At 44.0% G+C, this 14,945-nt stretch overlaps 1 protein-coding gene across 4 annotated transcripts in view; it reads left to right on the top strand.

The window, feature by feature from the left end:
• SYNE2 (spectrin repeat containing nuclear envelope protein 2) overlaps positions 1–14,945 on the top strand; it is a 180,330-nt gene that overhangs the window by 99,946 nt on the left and 65,439 nt on the right. For all 4 annotated transcript variants that reach the window (XM_062577244.1, XM_062577243.1, XM_062577241.1 and 1 more), the window contains 9 exons: positions 2,323–2,517; positions 3,123–3,197; positions 4,556–4,675; positions 5,231–5,338; positions 8,598–8,834; positions 10,908–11,075; positions 12,158–12,277; positions 13,155–13,267; positions 14,203–14,344. In XM_062577244.1, coding sequence (XP_062433228.1) covers positions 2,323–2,517; positions 3,123–3,197; positions 4,556–4,675; positions 5,231–5,338; positions 8,598–8,834; positions 10,908–11,075; positions 12,158–12,277; positions 13,155–13,267; positions 14,203–14,344 — 1,278 coding nt within the window. The remainder of the gene's footprint in view (positions 1–2,322; positions 2,518–3,122; positions 3,198–4,555; positions 4,676–5,230; positions 5,339–8,597; positions 8,835–10,907; positions 11,076–12,157; positions 12,278–13,154; positions 13,268–14,202; positions 14,345–14,945) is intronic.

Raw genomic sequence — 14,945 nt, 5'->3', positions numbered from 1 at the left:
CAGGCATTTCCCCATGCAGAAAAGCAGGCAAATGAATGCCACGCATGTGACTGTGCCTACATAAGTTGTCGTGTACAAAGAACTATAGTTAATATTATTTGCAAAGGTGGGTATATCTTTAACAATCCACGCCTTGTCAGTTTTGGCGTGTCATTTGTGCACATATTTGGATATCAACTTCCAAGAAAGATCTACAGTGCTATTTCCAGCTGTTTTGGCAAGACAGCATGCAGCTCTGATAGCCTGCCCATGCTCAGCATCCTGCTAGTGTGGATGCAGCACATGTTGCTGGTAGAAACAGCCTAAAGTACTGCACAAGGAGAGCACTGTGTCCATTTCTGCTCACCAGCCACGTAATGGTAATTTCAATGATTCCAGTTAGCAGTTAGATTCTTTAATTGCCTTTTCTTGGCCCTACTTGCCATGCTATGTTTTTGCCAGCTGGTAAAAATGTGTTGCTTTTCTCCCTGCAGTTGTCTGCTTTGTGTAATGGATGAAGTGATTATTTAACACTAAAGAAAGAAAGATATGTTTTAAGGACAGCACTGCAGAAGTCAGGAAATGACTTATTAAGTATAATAGCAGTTTATAAAATGCCTCCAAAATGCTCAACTTCTTGCAGTTGGTCACAATTAAGTTAATACACATGCATTGTCCTTACTTAATAACTATAATCACTCAGTAGGCTGCTAAGTGTGTAGTGACTGATTTCAGGTGGTTGAATGCTGGAGGCTTGATGCTGGTACTGAGCATGACTCATTTCCTGCTTCTGATTTTTGTCTTTGAATATAGGGTTTTTTTAATAGCTCTTGTTTCAGAGGAAAGATCTTTTTCACAACTGTAGCATTTCATTAATAAAATTAGTAGTGGAAGCGCTTAGCTTATTAAGAGACTTAAAATAAGGAAGAGATATCAGCAAAGGAAGAGTGAACTCATTTTCCATGTTAGGTTTCTAGGAGGGTTTTTTGGCTAGTTAAATTTGCAAAGCAGTAGCTGGTGAGTTTTTGCTGTGAAGAAATAAGTAGAAATTCTCTTCTTAGTGGAGTTTTTAAAAAAATATTGCAATTATGGAATACCATTTCTTCATTCCCATAACTTTTTCTTGCCTCTACCTTTGGAAGATTTCACCTTGTGTTTTTCAGTGGATAAAGGGAAAAAACCATCCACATCCAAGGTGAGTTTCCATTGTCTTCCAAAGATCTGCTGGGGTTCCTGCCCCCACCTTCCCAGCACAGTTAGTGGAAGAAGCAGTGTTGGAGGCAAAACCCAGGAATCTTAGTGCTTTTATCTGTCACAGATTATTACTTACATAGCTTTATTCACACTGTGGTAGAGCAGTCTCTGGAATCAGTGATCTCATTATTATTTCAAGCATGGCTTCAAAGCTTGCTCTGATGCACTGAGACCAGTCTGTGATGGGATATTTAGCCATTTCTCAGTCTTCTGAGCAAACAGCAGTGCACCAAAGAGCATTGGCACTTTCAGTAACGAAGGAAATAGAACAGGGGCATCTTTTTTCCTGCCCCCCCTTACTGTGTTATCCCTTGTCCTTTCTCTGCTGACCTGGAGACATGGTAGTAAAGAAAGGCTCTAGCAGAAGGCTTTGAGGACAAGTACAGGCTAGAGTGATAATCGTGTCCAGGGAAGACAGACAGCAAACAAGACGGATTTATTTCCTCCTTTGTTAGTGCAAAGTTACTCAGGCTTTCTATTTAATCCCTATACAACATTACCTATTTTCTTTATACTTTCTTGGAGACCATTGCTCCCAACATAACACTCAAAGACAAGAGGTGTTTCTTGTCCCCTAGCTACATCACTAAAACTCTCCCAAATAGCTTGTGTTCTCTTCTTTTCACACAGGCTTCAGCAAAGACCACATAGCCCTGAGCTACCCACCACCTGTGTTTGCCTTCCTGTGAGCTTTCCCAAGTGTTTTGGGTCAGGTTGGCAGAGACAGTTAGAAGTAGCATCACCTGCTCTGACTTACCGAGCAATGCAACCCAGCTGCATTCCTCCTGTCACAAGAGGGACTCAGGCTCCCACAGCCATGCAGGACTTAGAACAAGTTATCCAGCCTTTCACATTTCCTTCCAGGCTATCCATGTTGCATTACAGGTGGCAAGTGCTGTCCTGAGCTGAATCTGTTGCTGCTGTTCTGTGCGTATCTGGACATCTCATGTAGTGGCGATGGGGAACTGTCCTAATGGCCACAAAAAAGAAGGGCAAATAGCTCCAGTAAGATGCATCATTGGTGTCATTTTTTGTTATCACCTGGTTAAGTAAGAAAAATGCATGCTTACAGATGTCATTGCTCCTTAGGGAGAAATGGAAGCTGTAAAAGAAGAAATCATCAAGCTGTGCCAAAAAAAGGAAGATATCCTTACTGGGATAAAGAATTCAATGTCTGAGCTTCACCAGCACTTACAGGAAGAAGTGCCTGAACCAGAAGATGAACCCATAGCCTCTGTATTAGCAGAAAGTAGCTTGATTGGGACTGATGTGCCTGAGCCGCAGGTAAGTGGACCACCATGCTGTGATTGCTTACCCAAGAGCCAAAGGGGGAAGGCAAAGACCTCTTCCTTCTCCAGGAGGAGTGGCATGTGAGAGACGAACATCCCTGTGGCTGTGAACCAATGCTACTTCTCCTCCCCTCTGCTATAGCTGCATTAGCCCTGCATGCTCTGCTTTTGAATGGTCCCAAAAGGAGGAGTGTGATGTATGACTGGGAGAGAGCAGGAGAGAGGTGTGCCTTGGATTATGCTTTAGCATGGACAGATAAGACAAGAAGTTTATATCATGCAATCAACAGTGAAATGCTAGTTCTGCAATTTCATTGGCAATCAATTGTTCTGAGATTTTCGGTAAATATTTTCTATGGAGCAAAAAGATATTCGTCCCAGATTCGTCTGTGATGTTAGAACATTACAGCACAGTCACAAGTCCCAGTTTTGAGAGGTACTTAGTCCTTGCAGCTTTCAATTACTTTAATATAGAGTGGCTGATCATCCCAGAATTGGACCCCAAGTGGTAACTTTGCTTTAGTTTGCAGGCAGAAGAGAGGAGGCTTTTACTGTTGTTGCCAGGAATAATGGAGCTGTCTCTTTGTGTGCATTTTGTAGTTGAGAAAGAGAGGAATGATGTCTCTTCTGCCGTGCGTAGATGAAGAGTCAGAAGATAGTTCTTTCCACAGTAAGGTGAGTCCAAGAGACACTGATGTGTAGATTATATTAAAGTTTGTTTTAGGACAAATCATGAAAAATGTGTAAACAGGAAACACTTCAGAACAAGTTGAAACTTCTGTTGTCACTTTAAGAACAGTAATAAGATCTTGCAGTTGAGTTAGAGCCTGCCAATGTTGTGCAGCACCTCACTTTGTGATGTGCGATCCTGCTTTTGATGTGATTGCTTGCAATAACACCCTCTTTGTGGAACTGTTAGTTGCAGAGTATGGGCCTAAATACCGATGGTTATATGTGGTATTTTTCAGACAAAATTAGACATTCCCTGAAGTGCTAAAAATTAGAAGATACCATCTAAATATCTTATGCTATTGAGTTTAACAAAAAAAGGGCATGATTAGATTATTGGGAATGAAATCAGGATAGAAGAGGTTCCTGGGAGAGTGGGAGAAACTAGGAAAAAGTACTTAATAAGCTGCTTTGAATCTGAGGAGTGTGAGTGCCCAGACAGATTGCAGAGGAACAAAGCTGGGAATAAAGTTTGTAAAATTGACAGCTTTGGGGAAAAAAAAACAACAGAAATAATCCATGAAATGCTCTGCATACTTTCCCCCAAGGACTAATCCAGATGTATTTGTGCAAGTCATTCAGATGTAGCCAAGAGTGTGCAGAAATGCAGGTGAGGTTGTAGCCTAACTATGCCCTTGCACAGCAGATGCCTATGTTGGTAATGACCAACTACTGTCACCTCCTGGGAGTGACTGTGGCTTCAGCTGAGTTCTGAGTCTCTAAAGTCCTCATGTGAGAATGAATTAGCATTTTTGCTAAATCTTTGCAGGAAGATCAAGAATCAAAAGAAAACATGGCAAAGAGGTGCCCTAGTACTGGAGGTGGTAGCTTTAGGCTAGGCAAGGATGAAACTCCATGGTCAGGTGGTGCAAAAGAGTCTGAATGGCTTGGGTAAAGTTCATTTCCTTATCTCTGATCCAAGCACTTCAGTTTCAAGGTTTCTGATTCTGCATCTTTGTCACTACAGCTTAGTTAATATAAAGGGTTGCAGGGATTTGCTTTTCTTTACTTCTCTTTTTAGGGGACAGGACAGGAGAAAAATTGATTTTCTTGGAATAATGTAAAAAAACTTAGGATATTCTGAGGTCTCTAGAGAAAACTCTCAGTGTTATCCAGCTGCCATTCATCTTACAGCGGAGCAACAGAGAAAGGGAAGCGGCAGGATCTGGGAAACATAGTAAAGAAAGATAAGCAAGGTAGAATAGAACAAAGTGTGACTAAAGGTTTGCAGTAATTTACATTTCCTGAAGGACATCTGAGCTTCCTGTGCACAAGCTAATGCTTAGCTCTTACTGCTTTCAAAGGGAAGTACGGCCACAGAGACAGACGGGAGCTGCTGGCCTGTGGGAAGAGACGATGAAAGGCACAGGGAAGACAGTGCAACGTCCTGGTCTTCTGGCACCCTGTCGGATGGCATTGCTCAGGTAACGTATTGGTTAATCTCCGCATAGCAGGAACCCTCCTTTGTGGAAAGGATCTGCACTGGTCCTGTGTGTTGCTGTAGTCATCACAGTAAGAGTACTGTGGAAAAAGCAGGATAGGATGGCCTTGTTCAGACCTTCCACATTATGCTAAATTTTGCCTTTTTGAGTGTCCTTTCCTGTAGCTATATATACATTTCTTCTAGCCTGGCAAAACCTCAAAGATAGAAATGCACGTCTTGTTAGCAGCAATTCACTTCATAACCCCTGGAAAGGACATAATAGATGCATTTTTGATGGGGGATCAGCATCTGAAACACCTGATGAGCTACAATTTCAGCAGCATCCTGCTCTGTCCTTCATGGCATCTCAGTAGTGTTGTAATAGCTGCAGTTCTTTGGTTTCGTATATCCAGGCTGCAGGGATAAGGGAACCTCTCTTTGTGCATATTCTTGGCGCAGCACCTCTATGGGTTGTGTGGCTACTGCCCTTTGAGGTTGCTCTAGCACAGCAAGGCCATACTGACACAAATTGCTGCTGCTGCTTCTCTCTGTGCAGGATGCAGATGAGATAATGGAACCATGCAGTAAACGTCGTGAGGAAACATCTTCACCAACTCTGCAGTACACTGACAGCACTGGCGCAGCCCTTGGCAGTCAGACTATGGTAAGTTTGAAGGCCTGAAGTAGGCTGAACACAGTGACCTTCTGGGTCTGGAGCATTACCCAGCTGCTGTGGAGAGGCCCTCTTTGACTGTGGTAATGCTACTGGAATTTGTTGCAGCATTTATGATATAGCAGGTGACCTACGACCCATTATTGCCTCTTTATATTGCTGCTTTGCGTAAGAATTTGCACATTTCGATTTGTCCCTTGAAAATGCAGTTTAGCAGGGAACAAGATGGAGTATTTTCAGGAAGGAAGATGATGCTTTTAAATAGGCATGGGATAAGAATGGAATGGAAGGGAAGGGCTTACACTATGTATGCCTGGGTCAGCTATGGGGTTTAAAGTGTTCATGGCAGTTAAAGAAGAAATTAATGATAATCACACTTCTGTATGTTGCTGCTTTGTGTTTTTGGAAGACAAGCACTGACTAAGGGAGGAATGGGCAGGCATCTATGGGTTATGTGCAGAAGAGAGTATGGAGACAGGCCTGAGTGTTCCAGCAAGGCTAGGAGCAGCAGATGAGGCAGCTTCCAGCATTCAGCTCTTGCTGGGTTTGGAGCAGGAAAGAAGCCAGGACTCATCTCCCACTGCAGCAGGAGCAAGCCTCCAGGTCGCTTTGCCTCCCAACTCCTACTGACCCCTTCCGTCATGCTTAACCGTTAATTTATAGTTAAAGAAAGAAACGTGGGGTGGCGGGGGGCAGTCTGACGTACCCTTTGTTGAGATGTTTCCGATTCCTGCAGTGGAGAAGAGCATGTAGGAAATGATGAGAAAGCGGCACAGTGCATTTAGTTCTGCATTAGTATTATTCTGTATTATATCTTCCAGCCTCGTGTGAGTGTGTTACCTATGACATAACTGTATGCCTGACCCCGCTGGGTCCTTCCTCTCTGTTATGCTGCTGCTGGTCTCGACCTGCACGGTTTCGTGTCTAGGCTCCCTTTACGGCCGGTGGAGATGACAGTGGTGGTAGTAACTACGCCATGGTGGCCAAGCAGAGAGAGCAGCTCAGCTAAGGGCTCGCTGTCTGCTTTAGGCTGAGCTGAACCACTGCCTGCACCGACTAAGGTTATTGGGAATTCAGACACCGATATGCAAGAGCCCATATCTTCAGCAGAGCTTCTGGGGTTTCCAGGGTTCCTGCAGGACAGTGTATGGCCTGCTGGCCTTTCTGTGTGCCCCACCACGTTTCACTGGCCTCGTGCCCTCACAGACACCTCTGGCCTGTTGGACCCAGCAATGCCAAAGTTTGGAGGAGCGGTTTCTTGAGACGGACGCAGCTGCTCCGTGGGGGAAGCGCTGTCGGACTATGACCAAGTCCCCCTCTGCTCCTGCAGCCAGTTTTCTCTTAGAGAAAGGCCTTCCTTCCTCAAACCATGGCAGATAGTTTTATTTGTTTGTTGTCAGCAATGTGTTTTCCACTTCACTGTTTTCCTGTACTGTGACATTTCCTTCTCCGTAGATAGTGACTTTTTCTGGCTAAATGATTTATTTATACTGTGTGGAGACAGAAGGACACTTACGTTTATAAATACCAAATCCATTTGTTTCCGTAGAGATGCATGTGTGTTTAGAGGTTTATGTAGTCAATAATTACATTTTCCATTTAGGGCTTTGCTGCACACTCAAATTAAATTGTTCCTACTATTTTGGTACTTGATGAATGATAACCATTTCCTCCCCTGCTCCCACCCTCCCACCTTGTTGTTCCTTGCCTGCGCACATGCATGCTTCCAAATTCAGTTAGAGAAGCCTAAAACGTAATTCAGGTTTCAGAAACACATTTGAGTTACTGCGTATCAGCTGAGCTGTGCTAACTGTCCACTACGTGTCCTACATTACGTTTGTTCTTAGCATGTGGACAGCATGATATATGTCTGAAGCTGAACATACTCCTCCTCAGATGATAGCAGTTTGTTTAGCTCAAGTAATCTGACCGTATTTTTTAGTTTCTGTTCCTGTAAAGAAAGGAGATAAAATGTACTGCAGTAGTATCCACTTGGCAAGGGCAGAGCATACTATTAAGTGAAAACAAAATACATATACATGCACACGTACATGCCATGCATAGAATTATGCATGTTTAATGCTTTGTTATTTCTTTGCATTATCAAAATATTTTTACTTCAGCAAATTGGAATGTTTTGCAATCCCACTGAAATAAAAATAATAAAAAAAGATTTACGTTAACCAGCAAAATATATTTAAATGAACAAACTAAAACAAACAGGCTTAGAACTAGAGCTGGAAATTTCAGATAGAGGTTGAAGGAAATTATCACTATTTTATACCTTCAGCCACTTATACCTAAATATTTAAGGTGTTCCCAGACCTGCAGGCTAAGGCTTACTTTCTATGTTTAATAGCACTGTCCCAAGCTATCTCAGAGGCAAAAAAGTACAGTAACGACTAAAGTTCACTGATAGCTGAAACAGTGTATTCCAGCTCTCTGATTTTCTGCCAAATCCTATTTTAAAATGCAGCAGATACACACAGACAACTGAGACAGTCAATGGTAGTGTATGGTCTACAGCCGCGAGAGGGTGCAGGTATTTTTGAACTTGCGTTGTCACGCTTGATTTGCATATGTAAGTATAAGTACTTGTATTTGTGGAGCATATTCAGACCTGTATATGCTTCTAAACAGCTGCGGTATCTCTGTGCTCTTTAAACTTGTTTATTATGGAAGTGTCCACTATTGCTTCTTAAGGGAGAGCAAATAAGAGGAAGGAGTTACTCGAGCTACATTTAAAAATACAGGGTTTTTTTCAGTGTGCCCTAGAGCCCAAATAAAGCATATTTGACTGCTGGAACAGAATGCGTGCAAGGAGCGTATAAGCCTTGCACAGCAGCTCGCTTTGCAGCTTGGAACTGCAGCGCTTTCGCGTCCAGCTCCCACAGAAAAACATCTCTCCCCAGGGGAGAACTGGTTAATGGTGAGTCATTGCACTTCCTGCCCGCTCAGGTAGACCTGTGCAAATGCAAATCTGCTCCTTGGAAACCTGTTGCGCCTGATCCTGGCATGGCTGAGCCGCTTGGTTTTCCTTTCTTTTTTTTTTTTCCCTCCCTTTTCTTTCTTTTTTTATTTTCTGTTTTTTTTTTTTTTTTTTTTTTTTTTTAATCTGGGAAGACGATGACAGAGTTGCTCAGAGCTCTGCAAGTGTGAAAGTTAAAGGTTTCCTACTGGTAAGGAAAGGCCAAAAAAAAAAAAAAAAAAAAATAGCTAATGGTGTTTTTCCCCGTGTGCTTTGCTCCAGAGCGACACGCCGCCTCCCGCCCCGAACGCCGCCCGGGGCTCTCGAGGGCGAGCGGGGGACCCACCAGAGGCCTCGTTGGATGGCAGCGGCTCTGAGCCTGGAGCGGTCCTCCAGGTGTGCCAGGCCCAGGTGGCTGAGCTGGAGCGATGGCTCGACCAAACTAGAGTGTCCCTGGGGTCAGACCCTCAGAGCCCCAAAATGCAGCAGATGGTGGAGCAGCAGCTCGCCGGTTGCCAGGTAAGACGAAGTGGTCAGCGCGCTGGTGCGGCCGAGCGCAAGCACGTCGCCCTTCCCCGGCGCCCGCGTCTGCACAGACGCTGCCGTGGCTGCGCCGCCGCCGCGATACCGGCTGCGGGACACCCTGTGGAAAGCAAGTAATCGCTTGGCTTCCGTTTCAGGTGCAGCTGCCCGAGGACTTGCTTAAAATGCCATCTTTATGTATCTGAGGGGATTTAGAAGAAATTCAGAGTATTTTTTTTTTTAATTTGGATTTCTTCGGATTATTTTCAGATATACAATTTGACATAGGTTGAATCCTTTACTAAAAGACAGTTTTGCGCTGGCCTCGATCACTGTAAATCTATTGCGATAATTTTTTTTTTGGGCATTTTCACTTTTATTTTGGATGGAGTGTTTTAAACAAAGGCTATAAAATAGCTTCCAAGGTTGTAAATGCTTCCTTTGCAGTATAGGCCCCCAATTTAGGCCAGTGTATACATGGGCTTTTCCTTTGTACCTGTGAGTCTGCCCAAAGCAGTGACAATCTTCGTTTGCTATAAGAGAGCTAATATCAAAATGCCTCTATTTTAAATTGATATGGAACGTTTTCAGCTTTTTTTCTTTCTTTCTTTCTTTTTTTTTTTTTTTTTTTAATAGAGACTGAGTCCATGCCAGGAAATATCTCTAGATTTAGGCCTTAATTCAGGAAAGTGGTGGGGTGCTGAACTCTGTGGGCATTAGGATCTGAATACACCTAAATATCTGTCAGTATCTGGGTCCCATTCAGTTCACATCAACATCATCTTGGACAGTGCTGTTCCACCTAAAAACAGGCAGATTTCAGGCAACTGTAGGCTCTGCTGGATTCCTATCAGATTTTAGAAATTAGGCTCAATGTTAAGAAGCAAATGGAGTGGGAAGGGGGAGGAAAAAATATTTTTCTAACCTAGCCAAGGTCTACGTAGAAAAATACCTTGGCACAAGGTGGGAGGAGTCTCTGGATATGGACATATAATGTAAATATAATGTAAAACAGATGGTTTACTGCAGTTGAGTTACTTCCCAGCCAAGCCGTGGTACCTGTGTCTGTGCTTACCTTACAAATGTGGTTTAGACTCGTTCCTGTGAGGTGGACAGGAGATGGCTCTCCAGCGTGAAGGCCACTCACCTCTGTGCCCTGTGTCTGGGGGACCCTAGGGGGCTCCTGTGGAGCCATCATCTCTAGCATCCTGGCAGGACCACCTGTCCAAGGTCTGCAGAACATCAGATGCAAAACGTGGTAATCCCACAGAAAAGGGTCGCCTTTTCAGCACATTGCTTCTCAGTAGCTTGTGGCATTTGTCCTGCATGGGGTGCAGTGGCTCCCTGTGCAGAGCTTGGAGAGCTGGGAATAGCCCCTTAAACCATCACAACAAGGTTTGCTTGAGCTTTCTCTGTCAATGCTCATCTTAAGCTTCTGTTGACCATTTAGAAATGGGGACCTCTTTTTTTTTTTTTTTTTTTAAAAAAAATCTACTCTTTCATATCCTGCCGTGCTTCTGGCTGAAAGCCATGATGTGATTAGAAGACAGACAGACAGGTCCCACTGTGAATGATAGCTCAAGGATTTCTCTCTCACTTACCAGTCCAAACGTGGCCGTAGCCATATTAGTGCTGCAGCCCCACAATGAGGTCTATTTATCTCTTAATGCCGCCCAACTTTGACCCTCTCAGGTGGGGATGGGATCAGTCATGGGCACACTCTCCTCCTCTCCCATCGGGGTGCATTAACTTCTTGGACATATTCCAAGTCTATGATTTCTGTTCTCCTTTTTTATTACTCTGTGTCTGAGTTAACATAACTTCCTACCAAGGCTGTTGTTTGAAGTATCTTTATCTTTAAGAGTAACCCTGCATACAATTTATTTAATTGTTCATAAGAAGAAGAGAATAAATCAGACAAGAATCCATGGGGGCTGCAGCTACTTCTGGTTTTGCCCATACAATTCTATTCATTTCAGACCGGGGAAGTGTAAGTGCTGACTTCAGGCTGTTATCAGGGAAGGAGTGTTGTACTTCTAAGGGTGAATAATTGGCTGCTGTCCTTCCTAGGTGATGTTATCAGAGATTGAACAAAAGGTCCTTTCTCTACTGGAAGATTGTGGAGATAGCACAGGCCACCAGCAAGAGACAGAAGCTCTTTCCTTGAAGCTGAAGGAAGTAAAATGCAATTTGGAAAAAGTCCAGACGATGCTTCAGGACAAATACAATGAAGAGCAGGTAAAGTATATGAATGATATGCAGAGTGAGAGCATCACAGTGCTTTTACGTGCTCTAGTTGCAGAAGAACAGTTAGAGCTCACCACGTGAAGCAGGGAACGGAGGACAGTCAGTGAGAAATGTCAGACTTGCTGTTATTACAGTTTACAGTGCCGTATAATTATTTGTCGTTTGCAACAAGAGATGGGGTTTTTAATGAGTCTCTGAGAGACGTCTTTTCTGCTTTAAGTGCTCAGTGACAGAGGTCAAGATTTTGTGAGGAATACAGGAGAAGAATAAAGAGTGTTTTTTTTTTTTTTTTTTTAACAAAAAAAAACTACTCTGAAATGCCACGATGTTTGTCTATGACTGTATGGTAGCAGACAGGCCTTTAAGCAGTAACTCTCTCTTGGAAGAACATGTGTGTTAAGGGCAGTGACACTGCGAGCTTTCCTGTGCCACGTTCCCCCACTCGGCTCTGGAAGGGATTTCTGCAGCCAGGGCAAAATAAGTTTTTCTGTGAACCCTTTCTGCCCTGAGCCTCTTTGCTGAGTTTCCCACCACGGGAGATGCTATCTCCTCCCTTCAGGACTAATTCCCACTCTGCTCTGCGAAGGTCCAGAGAAGCCCATTTGGGGTGTTCATAACAGTACGGGCAGCTGCGGTCTCCAGTGCCAGAGCAGCACAGTCTGAAAGGGAGTTGATGTAGCCGTGCAGGGAGTTAGTGCTGCACATTAGGTGTGGTACCAGGAAGACATGCGCAAATTTATGAGCATAAATTAACTATCCAGGTAAACTGGCCAAGCATTAAGAATGGAAAGTTATTATCAATAACAGGAAAAACAAAACAAGCCTTCTGGTAACTCTCAACGCACTGGTAGGGAGGGAAATGCGAGGGTTTCGGCAGCAGATAGGAACAGGTCACACTTCCAACAGCTGGAACGGCACAGAAATCAGGGCGAGAGCAGCGTGTGTTGTGCGCAGCGGATTCAGTGTGTGCGTGGCCAGAGCCAGCGCTGCTCCTGCCGTTTCCCGCGCTGCGCCTGGGGCTCTGCCCCTTGTCCATCCCGGGGACCTTCCCGTGACAGGGTCTCGCTTTGCAGATTCAAAACCGGCAGCAGGTCGACTCGAAGGCCCTCATGCTTGTGCACCCCGACAACGCCAGTGTCGTTCCTGGCACAGAGCCACCCATGCAGCACAACGGTGCCCACCAGCACCCGCAGGTAATCCTCCTGCCCCTCCGTGAAGCAGGCTGCTCCACGTCCCCCATGGGCGAGGAGGCAGCTGCTCTTGTTACCTGCTGCAGTTTTTACTGTGGGAGGATGAGGGTGGAGAGAGTTTTGGGTCCAGAGATATTTGTTAATATTGTGAAGCTGGATGGTACCCTAACACCTGCCTTGTGTCATACTGATGCAGATGGTATCACCCATTGCTCCTATCTCCTGTCTTTGAAGCCCTAATGTGTTTCAGAGTCTGAATCTATACACTGATGCTGCTTTACAAGATGAGATTCGAAGCTGAAGCTTTGCAAATGTTTTCCCACAGGCTTACTCCTACTGACTTTAACGGCGTTATTAACACAAAAATATCCCAAGATGTTCTGTGCCTTGTGATCTACCTTCTGTTTTGCTAACTGGAAATTAGCTTTTGCACTTCTGATGCTCTTAGAAGACTGCTGGAATAAATGATACAGCTTGAACTGCTGAAAACTGCTCTGTTTTCACTGAATGCTGTCTTTAATTAATTCAACTCAACCTCGTTTTCTAGCAAACACCCCATTTTTGCTTGCCCTTTCCTTTGCATAAGGATGGCGATCTATGGCCCTTACCTTTCTGTATGTGCTTAGTTTGACTATGAGTGAGGGTTTCTGCTTTTAAAACTTTAGCTCGGGCTGACATATTCTGTAATTTCTATTTCCAGAAAATCTCTTAGTTTAGTAAACTCTTCTTTACACATAATCAACTTTTTATTCTGATAGATCTATTTTTATTTTCTTTGCTAAATGAGTTAATGTAAAATATGATTGGAAAAGCAAGATCGTCATTTGAGACGAATGCGGTACACACCGATTTTACTGTTCACACTGTTTTCTGTTCACAGGATTTGAAAGTCAAACCAGCCGAGCAAAAAAGCCTCATAGACTTCATTGAGTCCTGTGTGGAAAAAATGCAGCCACAGCTTGATGAGAGTGTGACTAAGAACTTAGAACCAAGGTACGAAATAACAAGGCTATTAAGTGCTCACGTTCAGTAGCATAAATCTGCCCAAGCCCACTGAGATTTTACCATGGCACCACAGGTTCTGTGGAGGGATACGTGTCTTTAGAAGAAAAATTGCAGAAGCTGGGAGATTTCTGCTATCTCTAGTTTAGAGAAATTCAGTCTCGTTTGTGCTACAACTTCCTTAATACTGGGGCTGCCTCTGGTGTTTAGAGTCAGTCCTGATATGGCAGGACTGACTCCTGCTATAAACTAAAGCAGGCCCAGCAGGAGGCCGGTTGGATATCTCTGTTCACTCTGTGCAAATACGAGGAGATCCCCCAGGCATCTTTAAGACTGTTGCGTTGGGATCATTCACCTTCAGGGACGGAACTGAGACTGTTTGAGGGACTCTGCTCCCTATAACATCGTTTCAGAGATGGAGGCTGCTGGCTTTGAATCTCATATTGCCCGAGCTGTTGTCCTTGCTATACAAGCAAGTCTCCAGGCAGGTTCATAGTTCAGGAGCTGATGGGAAGTTTTACATTGTGCCTCTGGGCTACAAACTGTGGTGGCTGAGGGCAGAGATCTGCTGTTGCGCTTTATTCATGCAGGCAGACAAGGGCTCTGCCCCCTAGGTGTGGATATTTCAAGGTCCCTCTTGTGCAAAGTATATCTTTAGCTTAAGAGGTGGACAGCAACCTTGGAGAAGGCACTGGATTGATTGCCCACATGTTGGAGACCAGCAGGCCTTCTGGGTGCATCAAGGCAAGGGAAATGCTGGAAGAAATGTAACAAAGCTTTGAAATTAAAGGCCAGCCATGCACTTGGCTTCACTCTGTTTTGGAGGAAGGAGCAATAGAAACTAATCGTATACAAGGAGTCCTTCAAATCCACTGTGGTTTATTTTGCTTCAGTATTTGCTGTTCTAACAACATTTTCTCATACAGCAATGGAGAATCTGATCCAAGGAGCAAGCTGGCTGATCCCACTTCAGCTCCAAAAGACCAAAAGGGTAATAAATGGCAGTATTTACAACAAGAGCTGTCGTCAAAGATGAAGTCTCCTCTCTGCCAGCTTGTGGAACCTCAGGTCTGTTTAAGTTCAGAAAAATACTCTTCCTGCAGGCTCTTCGTTATAATGAAGACAGCGATAGTGCATCATCCTGCACCGTTGCATTGTCTCTTCTTCATTAGATAACCGAAAGCTGTGCAAGAGCTCTCCAGATGAAATTATTAGTGCATACCATTTTCATGATTCTCTCTTAACTTTACCTTGAGATAGATGACCATGGAGTAGTGACTATTAGGTGTAGCATGGGAGAACATAAGTGAAGTCTTGCAGTTAACATTCAGACTAGATGTTATCTATTTAATTTTTTTCAAGTGGCCTTTAGAGAGCAAGGCAGCTAGCTCCCAGCTGAATTGTGTGGATGTAGATTAAATCCCAGTTTCTGCAAGTGAGAGCACTTTAGTCAGTACGAATCTCTGGTTTAAATCTTGTTCTGCTGTTTACCGCAGTGTTCTTGCCTCCTCTCTGATATATCAAAAACAGAGTTAGTGCTGCAGCCAGCAAGAGAGCACTATGTGTTTATTCAGATCCAGCTGTGGAATTTTACTGCTTAGGCAAAAGGAAAATTTCTATTGTTGACATTTTTGTTCATGTTCATTTAGAATGACTAGATTCCCTGTTC

Source organism: Rhea pennata, chromosome 5 (assembly GCF_028389875.1).
Source record: "Rhea pennata isolate bPtePen1 chromosome 5, bPtePen1.pri, whole genome shotgun sequence".
NCBI lineage: Eukaryota > Metazoa > Chordata > Aves > Rheiformes > Rheidae > Rhea > Rhea pennata.
Note: the sequence above shows the minus strand (reverse complement) of the source record. Positions and strands in the feature narration are given on the sequence as shown.